Source organism: Globicephala melas, chromosome 7, assembly GCF_963455315.2.
Source record: "Globicephala melas chromosome 7, mGloMel1.2, whole genome shotgun sequence".
NCBI classification, from domain to species: domain Eukaryota; kingdom Metazoa; phylum Chordata; class Mammalia; order Artiodactyla; family Delphinidae; genus Globicephala; species Globicephala melas.
In genome coordinates, this window is record NC_083320.1 from 81,320,811 (window position 1) to 81,333,553 (window position 12,743).

The 12,743-nt window shown below is 37.1% G+C and overlaps 1 protein-coding gene across 12 annotated transcripts in view; it reads right to left on the reverse strand.

Moving 5' to 3' along the window:
• Positions 1-12,743, reverse strand: part of MBD5 (methyl-CpG binding domain protein 5) — a 407,333-nt gene that overhangs the window by 16,467 nt on the left and 378,123 nt on the right. For all 12 annotated transcript variants that reach the window (XR_011377588.1, XM_070045989.1, XM_070045986.1 and 9 more), the window contains one exon: positions 10,314-11,522. Coding sequence is in view for 11 of the 12 variants with exons in the window: in XM_070045989.1 (XP_069902090.1) it covers positions 10,314-11,522 (1,209 nt within the window). In the remaining variant the exon portion in view is untranslated. The remainder of the gene's footprint in view (positions 1-10,313; positions 11,523-12,743) is intronic.

The window sequence follows — 12,743 nt, forward strand, 5'->3', positions numbered from 1 at the left end:
GGCTCCCAGGCTGCAACATCAGGGGAAATGAAAGACTGGCTTTCAAAAGTGTCAACATTTTCAAAATAATGTTTTAAGAACAAAACTTGGAATTTAAATAACCTTCATTTCACAAAATCATATAAGCAGGAGATCCTGGTTTGCTTTCTGCACTGCCTGATGCTCAGCAATTGCAAAGCTGTATTTCATTACGGATGAACAAAAGCGGTGGTTAGTGAAGGGGGTCGACTTTGGAGCCAGCAGATGGAAGTCTGAATTCCACCTCCTCACTTTCTAGCACGAATAAAACACTTAAATTTCCTGAGCCTCAGTTTCCTCCTCTTTAAAATGAGGACAATAATACCTACCTTCCTGCTAGCATCGCCGTGAGAATTAAAATGCAACAAGTCACGCTGAACACTTAGCTAAGCAGAGAGCAGCTAGTGTTACTCAGTATGCGTTAGGCTCTGCAGAGGCCAGAGAACGAGTGGGGCACTAAGCTGCACGTCCTCCTTAATGATGTGGGAAGAGGGTGTTGCTACACCTGATGGGCGTGTCCTCTCCCCTGTCCTGCTTCCCCCCCCCCCCCAGCCTAGGTTATGTGACATCTGCTATCTCATCGCAGTGTGTCACTAAATGGTGGCTGGGGGATTAGTGGGGAAGGGGAGGTGCAGCCTTTGCCACCTGCCCCTTATAAACTCTATCATGGTTCTTGAGGCCACTTCTCCTAAGAAAAGCAATTAATAAATAGGAAATGTTGTATGTGAATAAAAACACATTTAGAAAAACACTGCTACTTTTATTGATCTTGAACACAATCTAAGTAGAAACAGTACTGCCTTGCTGTGTAAATATAGCTTCACAGTCAGTCCCCCACCATCCCTTAACCCAGTTTTTCCCTCACCCCTACACTACTTTTGTATAAAAATTCAGAGGTTGCCAAAACGCCTAGTGGGTAAAAAAATTTACACTAATAAGCAAGGAAATGATTAACTTTTGTCTTTAAATCTTCCTGACTCATGAACACCATTCATAAATAATTTTTCTTTGACCCCTTCAAATCCAGTACACAGTAATGATTAACAAAGGGTCTCCATTATCAAGTCTGAAAACAAGCATTTCTAATTATTCAATGAGAAAAACAGTCAAATAATGGAAACATTTTCCTTTTCATGACTTCTGTATTTTGTCCCAAAGGATCCAAATGTCTTATATACACACGTTCATTGGGGATACCTAATGTATTGTGCCAGAACAAGAGAGAACTTTGTTCCAGTAACAATTCTACAGGAGTGATGAAGTGTCTTATGGGATGACTGGAAAAGCTTAAGTAAGATGAATATATCCATGTGTTGTTTTCTAAAAAAAGGTGCCTGGATACCTTTTCACATTTCACATTAGAAATGAGGTTCTATTGTGCATTCACTCACACAAAGAAAGTATGAAAGATATTTCACACCTTACATTTATGTAATTTATAGCTAATTCTGCTTATATTTAAATTATTTTCTTGGCAGCCAGGAGAAAGCTCTCCTGTAACATAAACTTCTATTAGACACAAACTGGTGTAGTGAGAGATCTCAGTAGGGATTGACGCAGGCAACAGAAAGCAGATTCACAGTGAAGCAAAGCAACACATCACAATGAAAACTTACCCAATTGGTCTTAATTTTAAAAACTAAGTTAGGTTGAACTACTTTTAAAAAATCATCTATTTTTGTTTTTAATTAAGAAATAAGGGGCAGTAAAAGCATTTCTTGTGCAGTTATTATGTAGAAGGTACTCTTTTATTATTTAATGTGGTAATACTGCACACTAGTATTGTTTTGTCACTTTACAGATGGGACTAAGTGAGTTTAAGCAACATGGCCAGCACTGAAACTCAGACCTGACTCCAAAGCAGCCTCTCTCCACCACACCAACTCTAATATACATTGAAATATACATAATATATATAGGTATATATATAAATATATACACACACATATATACACATGTAGGTATATATGTATATACATAATACTCAAAAAATTAGGTCAAATTATTTTAAATCCAATTATAGTTTTATAGATATTTAGATGATACTTGCTCAAACTTATCTTCAAAAATTTTTTTATGCTTGGATAATTTTCTGGTGATTTTTTTGAACTAATTCTCTACCATGATTTCTTCATTTAAATATGCCTCTAAGGTTCTATGGTATCTCATAATAAATTACATTATTTATAAAGGATTCAATGACCTTGAAAGAGAAAGCAATGACGGTGCTTTCTGAAACTAAATATAAGTAAGACACACATCACTCTGTATTTCTGAGATGACAAGATCATACATATCCACAAGTAATGTTTAGTTTATTTGGTTTCACAAGTTTAGTACTCTTCTGTATTATGAAATATAATACATGAAGTGGGTGTGTTTGTTCTGGGGAAATATTCATCTACTTCCACAATATTCAAGAAAGTCTTTAAAGATACCCACCCCCTCCCCCACCAAAGGTATCAGGGAACAACAAAATAAATTCCATCTCTAGTCAAATAGAAATCATATTTAATGATTTAATGAATACTCCCTCATAAATTACTTAGCTAACTGGTAAATGAAGAAAGTACTGGGAATCAAATACATAAATATAACATTAAAAAGATTAAACACATACATATTTTAAAATAAAACTTACACTGAAGGAGCAAGTAATTTAAGACACTATTTTAATCTGTAATTTCATAATCTTATATTCCTGTATATCCAAAAGGCAGAAGCTCCATAAGGTGATTCCTATCTTGGTGAGAAATTGGGGGAGAACTTTATAATGTATCTCTACCAATAATCTGCCAACATATTCTCATTCTAACAGTGATGATGCTAACAGTAATGGCTATCATGGTATAACTCTGCACATATGTCATTCTAGAATTAGAAAAAGATATCCAGAACTTATATGTATTTATAGTACATATATTACCTCAGGTATCAATATACACATATGTTGAATACTAAATCCCTTCTTTCATTCAGATTCTTTAGATATAATAATTCTTTGACATAAATAGTCCTGTAGTCTGTCTGTAGGGTTAGAAACATACCCATAGAGCCAGACATTATTATATGGTGGAAGTTTGAGTTTTCTGAACAAGTCTGAAGCTCTGGTTGCTTATTCTGTTCAAAAGGCACGTATTAAACATTTGGTAATTTAATTAAGTTTGATCTGGGGTCAGCACAGTAGCATGTAGTGTATCTCAGAAGTAAGTTTATGACAAAAGGAGACACAAACATTTCAGAGAGCCAAAGTGACCCTCTGAAAGCGAGGTATAGTATGTATTAGAAGAACCTGGACCAAAGATCCTAGATCACTTTTGAATAGAGCCAGTTAACTAGAGAAGATGTCAAAACTCCCTGCAGGCTTTAATCCCTGATAACAGGATTAAATCTCTTGGTGATTACTTTGTTGGTACTTAGTGCTGAGGCAAAGCTGTCACACAAAGGTCAAAGGATAGAGCAGAGCCACGTCACAGATTTCATAACAGAGATAAAACAGCTGACCTCAATCGCCCCTTTTCATTCTTCACTTCCCATCCCATTTCTACAGTGTCATCAGCTCCTGTTGTTGGGGGAATGGTATTATGCAAAGAGTACTAAGCTTAGAGTTAGGAGACCAGGGTTGGGGCCTGGTTTAACTGCTTGTGACTTGTGCCCTTAGGAATGCCACTTCCCTGAGCTCCAAATGGAAATAATTGTGCACATCTTTATGGAGAGGATCTAAAAAGATTATAAATAGGAAGGTGCTTTATAAACACCAAAGCAGCCTTTCCCAAAGTGCCACCGGTGGCATGTGAAATTGTTTTAGGTGGAACATGGACAGACCTTTAATCATTTTTAATAGTTATATACCCATATAAATTTATATTAGAAAAATATGAAAACATTATACCTGTGATTTCACATATATCTTAGAATAAGACTAGAAGTTATTTTTAAAGTGGCTTGAATAGTGCCTACATAATACGTGCCCAAAATATTTGTTGAATGAATATATAAATGAGTAAATGAATTTAAAGAAAAATTTTAACTAATAGTACAGGTACCATGTGACTTGAGCTGAAGTCTGGGAAATGCAGTTCTGAAGCAATAAGCAAATAGGAGGCATTTATTAGGTTTGTTGTTATCAAATATTTATTAAATAGTAACTATTTTAATAGTAACTATTTTAATCTTCAAGCTGAAAATGTCTTGCTAACTTAGGTGCAATATTTCAACAGTTTTGCAAGTATGGGAATTAATGATAAACAAATAATTTGGGGGTAAAAAGTTGACTCACCTGTGACAGAAAGGATGAATCTAATTTTCCAACAATAGCACTTAAGGAAAAATCCATAAAGTGAATCACGATTTTTTTCAAAGGGACTAAGCAAATCCACATTATTACAGTTTTAGTCAGTGGCATTATCTGAGGCTTTTTCTTGGTTTCCTTTCCTCTTCAGTTCAGATAGCAGCGTTTTTAAGTACTAGAGAACTATACTATAGGACTAGAGTAAATCTATTCTAAATATGACAATACATTTCATATAGATCCATATGACATATAGAATTAAATGTTTTGAATAAACTTGTACTTCTAAGGACACACTGTTTAAAAGTCCATATAACAGAAGCATGTATTTGCCTCATACCTGAGATTTCATTTGCTACTAACCATATGACAACTGTATTAACAAGCTCAAGAACTCTGTGCTTGGTCTCAGTTATCAATGAATGGAGACAGTCCTCCTTTTCCTCTTTAATCTTTCTCAGAAAAAAAAAAAGTTCATGGTATTCCACAATTTACTAAAGTTTACCTAAGCTTTGTATTCAGTTTAGTCTTTTCCCTAATATTCATATTTTTGATGTTACCTAGTTTTTCATGTTTATTACCTTTCAAATTTTGATCAGGCACTGACTTTGTCTGCCTGGATTTTATCTTGCTTATTCCTTTGCAAAAACGATTTTGCTCCTTTCTCAAAAAGATTCTGTTGCTACAGAGCATTGATTGCCCCAGCCGCCCCACCAGCCAAAATGCAGCCGAAATATTGTGGATATTGACTGGGTATAGAGAAAATAATTCATTTCCAGAAGTGGTTAAGAAAATACATAAGGCAAAGGGAATACACAAAGAACACTTTCAACAGAGAATGATAGTACCAAAGAATATAAATAGTTAACACTGATAATCAAGCCCAGAAAGAATGTTCTTCAAAGTAACAGTGTTTAAACCTCACAGGAGGGCATACCTCCCAAATTTAGTTCCCCGGCTCAATTTCTCAAGTTACACATCCCCAGAATGCCACTGTAAGCTATCTCTGGTTTTGCTCCATAACATCAAAACGTGAGTGCATGTGATACTGAACTGACATACAGAAAGTGATTGTGTCAAAAAAAATCTGGCATGAGTTTTAATAATGATGAGTTCTTTCTGTTTTAAACAACCATTCAGAGAGCTACTTTAATCTCTACCTGTCAAATATAACCATGTGGAAAAAAGTCAAAGTGTGAGTCTAGAGAATGAGCACCCTACCCATTGCTTTTAAAAACGTCTTCATTTAACCAAGTGGTGTTGAACCAACATGTAGAACTTTTCTGGGTAATCAGGAGATGTCTCTACCTGTCCAACAACAACAAACATTTCACTGAAAGGGAACATTTTGGTGCCAATATAGAAATAAATTCTTTCCTAAATTTGGCTTGAGTCAGAACACACATCGAATGTAACAATGAAATATGGAGACCAATGGGACAGTGTGCAAAAAGAGTAAAAATAATCTACTCAGAAAAAAATAAGAATTTTATTTTTTGATTATTACTTGATAGTCAATCCTTTTAGGCTAGTTAATGTAAGATCAAAGATGGTGGATGATAATTACAAAATATATCTTAGAAAAAAAGAGCATTTTTTCCTGTTTTAAAATAGTTATTGAAATAAATACATAAAGATAACCATTACCCCCCATAGTTGCACAGGCTTAAAATGTTTGTACATCATAGTGTATAGGTATAATGCCAGTGGAAGCCATTTTCCTTTCCAAGAATTCCTTAATACTGTGCCAAGATCTGGCAGTACATTTCTCCAGCCATGACTAAGCACTGAGGTCTTATTCTTGGCCACTAAATCTGAAACTATAAAGGGTTCATGGCTCAGATAGAAGCTTGTACCACTTCTTTAGAAAAAGTATAAATATCTTCTAGAATGTACTTCGTTACAAACTGATAGTCAAAGGAAAAAATGAATCAGTAAGGAGATACCACTTCCTGAATGGCATTATATAAGGCACATAACATCCTTCGGTGCTGTCACATAGCTTCAATATTGGGACAGTATTATATAGGGGTGATTCAGTGCAACTTTACACAGACTGTTAAAAATCTCCACTAATTATTGTTGAGTGTTTTGTGGGGTAGGAAGGTAGAGGAAGAAAGTCTGAGTTTATAGTGTTTAGAAACATTGAGGAGAGGGGGGCTTTCAAATTCACTCAACAAACTAAGTGCTTTAAAATTCTTCCAAGTAGAACTCCTGCTTAAAATGAACAGCTAATAGTAATTTATAATCAGATATGCCAATTTGTATGCAATGTCCTGAGGTTCGGAAAAAATAGTTATAAACTATTTCATTCATTAAATATGTTATTATTATCCTTTCACCCCCAGCCTGGTTAGTAAGTCCTTTTTACACAGATAATGCATAGGTAAACAATAATGAAGGTCAAATGACCACAATTCTATAATGGCGGAATCCAAATTCCTAAGGTTGTTTAATACAGTGCTTGCTTTGGCAGCACATATACATAAGGTTGTCTAATATAGACAACAGAGAGGAGGAGGCTAACTTTTACTGAGCCTCTTTTGTGTACCATCTATTTATGGTAATGCATTTAATTCTTAAACATCATTCTGAGTAGGAATTAATATTCCCACTTGAGCAGTGAGGAGATTTCAGCTCTGGAGATTAATATACCTATTCAGGACCATTTAGGTAACTGGCAGAGGTGAGTTTAAGCCCACACAAGAATGCCCGAAGCCCAGGCCTCTTTTTGCCACACCTGGCTTTCTCTCTAGTTCTCTGAGGACTGTGTTCACACAGTATTTGATATTTAGAAATCATACCTCCTAGAAAGGAATCTCAGAAATTGCAGGACATTTCTAATGCATTATTAGTAATTCTTCTACATTTAACACCCCACGGAAGATTAAAAATGTCTTTCTAAGCTGACCAAGTCATTTACTATCATGACAAACAGTTGGCTAAAGTATCAGGTTATGGACAACTTGGAGATCTCAGCGCCTGCTCCAATCACAGCCCTGACCTCTCAGTCCAGAGACCACTCATGCAACCTGAAAACATGAGAGGGGCCTGGCTTGATCTGAACTAGTAACCTGCAGTCGTGTTCATTAATTATTATTATTTTTTCTACTTTGCCTGCTTCCAAAAAGGATTTGAAGTGACTTGCTGAGAACAAAGATTGTAACAGAAAACAAATGATAAGTTTGTGAGATGTGAGGGATGGGAGGAGGTAAGATAATAAATCTATTCTAAAACTTGAGTTAACACAGATTTTATCTGGTGGGATCTGACAGGATCTTGGATTAAGTTACATACTTGGGTGGACACAGAAATACTAGTATGAAAATCTGAGAGGCTAAGAAGGTTTTAAATAATCATGTGTAAGCAAACTGTTTAGCGAACCTTTTCTTCTGAGATACTACAGAGACACATACTGGGGGAAATGGTCCCACATTCCACATCAGCAAGACAGAATTAGTAAGATTTTACTATAATAAACAAATAGTTTGTGAAGTCAGTCTCTGTCTTCCTCTCTTGACTTCATTAAAATGTCAGGCAGTATATGGAAGGAAACCTAATACACTGCTTACCTTTCTAAAAGCAGAAGTCTAGTTATAAACGTGGAAGACTTTATCCAATACTGTGAGGACTAAGGAGTTCAATGTAAATAAAATTTACATCATAATTGGTTCACAATTTTAAACCAATTTTACTGTAAACCATGTTTTATAGGAGATCTTTTCAAATAGATCATGCTTTGTCTTACACAGATATTAACCATAGTTTAATCCTTTCTAGGTAGACCAGGATCACCAAGACATGAGGCAGAGGACATCTGGCTTGAAGTCAGAGAGATCTGTGTTTGAAATTTCACCTTTCTTGGTATTATAAACTGAGAACAGGGTTTGGCTAGCTGGGCATCATTAAATAAGGTATGAGGAAGCCTTTCCTTTGTTTGGTGAACTATAGGGGGAAAAAGGGTTTGTGAAATAGCACTTTGTTTTTTTATGTGCAAAAGTGAGGTAGGTCCTGAAAAGACCAGAGGGTTTTTTTAAATGTTAAGTGCCCTAGAGCTTTTAAGGCTGTTATACCTTGATTTTTAATGACAGATAAACATTTCATGTGTTATCATGAATATTTTATTATAAATTTTCAGTTTTTCACCTCTAAATGTTTGCTTTCAATTACTTTTTCTGATTTACCGGAAGTATTTTTAGTGTATCTTGATATCAAGATTTTGATATCAAAGTTTTGAGAATGCAAAATTACAATGTCAGCCAATGGGAGGGGGGATATTTGAATTTACAGAAACAATTTTATGCTCTCTATTAGGAATCTACCTATTGTCTATAATAAAGAAGAAGAATCTGGATTTTTGAACCACTTTTATAGTGACTGAAAATCAGTTGAGTATTTAAATAAAGTAAAATAAATGTTTCTTGGACTCTTAGATAATGTTTTTTTTTTTAAGTGCATCTCCTTAAACATCAGTGAGGAACTCAAATCTCAGGAATTTGCTAACACAGACTAAGCAGAAGATTAGGACCACTGTTTAATGTGAAATGTGTTGAAAGTACATGCCTTTATTCTCCTGAGGACATAAAAAGATATTTAGACAAGTCATTTAGGACAGGAAGAATGTTTCCAGGAAAGTGAGGCCATAATCTTTTCCTTAGTTAAGCTTTTTTTTGGTAAAATGGCACGTAAAAAAGACTTGGTTTCATTTGCACAGAGATTATAAAACAGTCTAATGTCTACATCTTGTATGTGTAGCAGGTCCGTTTATATCATAAAAGCCCAGTTTTGCTGTTTCTAATTATATTTTGAATAAACTGTCAAAAATATTTAGGTTTATCAACCTAAAGAATGATTGTCTGGTCTCAGAGAGATTAGAGAATAAAATGTTTTGTGAATAGGAGTATGGAATTCATTTTCTTATCAAAGGTAGAAACATTATGCCCAGAGTGTATCTTGACAAGTATATATTAGGCATTATAAGCAACGGGTTAAAGGACCTCCTGGTCATTTGGAGAAAGACAATCCTTTTATTGTGCTGGCAAGAATGCTTTTGGTTTCCTTTGCCATGAAACCTAAATGCCAGTGGAGGTTTGAGCAGAGTTGAAAGAGCTTTATACAATATACTCTTTAAGAGAATAATATATACCTGTAAGAGGAATTTTTATTTCCTAAGGAGATGAAAAATTACGTTTCTTCATCATATGTGGGGAATGTACATTATTATCTCCTCCTGCTCGGATATAAATTTTTCTATCTACTTTAAACATTCTGCATATTTCTTGCCTAGTGAGTCAATTCTACCAATTGTGAGGGGGAAAAAGAAGCTCAGAAGACCCATACTAATTTCTTCTAAATTGAATGGTAGTTTCATGGAGAAGTTTTCATTGAATTTATGTGATCAGATTGTGTTAAGTAGAACCAGACTATGGGGTTAAACATTTCCATATGTTATAAAGGCCCAGAACGTTTCCTGAAAGGAGACTCCATTCTGAACTCAGATGTTACCTGCTGCTTCCAGAAATGGCTGCAACTCCACCCCAATTTTACCCTCTCGCCAGCTCTATGTGTCACTGTCAGCATACGGGAGAGATGCAGTCCCCGGGCACTTCCTGCTGCCTGGGAGGACCCCTACCTCTGCCACACTGCTGGTTTCCAGCAACCACCATATTTTTTTTTTCTCCCATCATTGCCACTTGCCTTCATTCTCTGTGTATGAATGAAGAATTAGGTACATGCAAGGAAGGAAGGCAAAGTTAACAAAATTCTGGAAATCTGATTCTTGGGTTAGAGCCACCCTGAGCCCTAGTGGGATCTACAAATGCTTCACAACTCACCCCTTGACGATACGACATTTTGGTGACTACAACCATCCCCTCTTCATTTTATGCTCCAGAAGTTTGTGAGACCTCAATGAGTCATGAAGAATCCAAAGTGATGATAAAAAAAATAATAATTGATATCTGAACAAAGGTTAGTATTTGACAATGGATAAAGATTGGTATACCTTCCCTTCCTCGGGGCTTTGTTGACAAGAACTGTGAACGTCGTCTTCTCTTACTAATTTTCCAGGCCAGGAAGTCAGTCCTTTGATTTGGCCCCAGACCAAGTCGCCAACGTTGAACGTCCTTGGCCTATAATGTATCAATTCATTTGAAGAGGGGGAGTCTGGATTCCTTAGGTCATCTTCACTACTAATGCTTTTAGCGTCTGAAGGGCTAGGTACACACCCGTTAATGCTTTTGGCATTAAAGTCTCCATTGTAATGGATGTAGTCTTTGACCAGAGAACTTTCCAAACTATTTGAGGAGCTCGGAGATTGCTCCTCTAGGACCAGGTCTTGCTTTGTGGTGCTCAGCAGCTCTCCAAAGCCCCGACTCTGTCGAGGTCTGTTCCCATTGATGTGTGTACATCTTTCCACAGTGTTCTCTAGTCTCTCCTTAAAACTCATCATAGTTCTTTTGTAGTTATTATACCTGAAATTTTCCTCCAGAATTTTATCCCCTTGACAGTTTCTTGATGGTAACAGTATTGGGTGCTGTTCCCCAGGCAGAAATGGCAGTGTGGAGACATTGTTGAGTCTTTCGTGACAAGGACTATTGTGGATATGGTCTGGATGATCTAAAAATTCCTCACACTTCCACCTGTTTCGCTCCCCTCCAGGGCTTTGCTCCCCATCCCACTGTTTTTTAGATGTGTGGCAACTTGCCGACTTGAAATATTCAAACCCATCTCCTTCGTTTGAGTTTTTCCCATGGTCCAGATTGCTGGGCAGCCGAGCCCCTCTTACACTTCTCAGCCTACCATCATGATCAACACTGCCCATGTTTCGTCCATGAATGACCGCACTGACAGCACTGGGGAGACTTAATGGGTCACCAATTGAAGCAGTGAAGGCACTCATGGCACTCAGAGCTGGAATGGGGCTGATCTGAGTTGTACTGTTGACTGCAGTGGTGATGACAACCTGCATTCCTTTGCTGGCTGCATCAACAACTGCTTTGTAAATAGCATCTATGGAAGCATCACCTTGGCCACCCACAATGAGGCCATCCTTCACCTGTTGACCAAGAGATGGGTCAATCCGCGATTGCAACTCACAAGATGTATCTTGGAAAGGTGGAAGTGTAGTGTTTGGATTTTCGGGAAGTGCTGTGAGCCCCGGCTGAGTGCTTATTCTTTTGTTTAGGAGAGCTGCATCTTCCTGCATTCTCACCTTAAAGAAATAGACAGGAAGCAGTGAGAGAGAGAGAAAAAAATATTCAAGTCCTTAAAGAGAAAGACCATAATTTTAAGATTTACCAGAAGACAAACAAATATAACAAGGAAGGCAATATAAAGAAAGAACAAGACTCAAAAATGAAATTAAAAGTCACTCTGTATAGAAAGCCTTATGTCTTGATTATATTTGGGTACTGTTTCTTTGATTAAAACATGTAACAGGTTTTTTTAAAAAATCATCATTACTAAACACTCTCTAGGAAAACTAAAGTTGAGGTGGTTGGATACAAAATGTTTCCAGGTGGGCTTCCCTGGTGGCGCAGTGGTTCAGAGTCCGCCTGCCGATGCAGGGGACACGGGTTCGTGCCCCGGTCCGGGAAGATCCCACATGCCGCGGAGCGGCTGGACCCGTGAGCCATGGCCGCTGAGTCTGCGCGTCCGGGGCCTGTGCTCCGCAACAGGAGAGGCCACAACAGTGAGAGGCCCGCGTACCGCAAAAAAAAAAAAAAAAACAAAACCAAAATGTTTCCAGGTGATGACTCCATGTTTTCAGTGTCATTATAGGTTTTGCAACTTGGAATTCAAAGAGAGAAACAAATCTGTCACCAGCACAGCTCAAATTAAAAAGGAAAGCAGATTTAAAAATGATTTCTAACTCACTGATATTTCTACTGATCTAAGTGAAATATAAGATAAAACAAAACAAAATACATATACCCCTTTCTTAACAATAAACTATTTCTGATATGACACTAAATTTTTGAAGTCTTTAAATAGGGTAGTAATGCCTACTCTTGAACCTTACCAGGCCACTGCCTGAGGGACACCCCCATGCTGCCAACAGTGACAATGGCTTGCTACAGAGGTGATGCTTAATTGGGAAGTGGTGAAGGGAGGGAATGCCCGCCAGGGAAGAATATCAATACTCAGGACAGGAATGATGAGTGCAATTTGAAAAAGTCCACAGGTTATTCTAATTTCACCAACCTCAGCTAAGAATTGCTGCTATAGACCCTTGATACTTTGGATTTTTCCCCCACAGTGATCACTCCCTTCCTGTCTTTATATCCTTTCCTATTAAACCAGAACCTGGGATCTATCAGCACACAACTACACTCATGCCATTCTCCCCTTGTCTACACCTATCAGATAAAATCCCAATCGTGGATCAATTTAACTCCCTACCTTATATATCTATATGTACAGTGAGGATGCT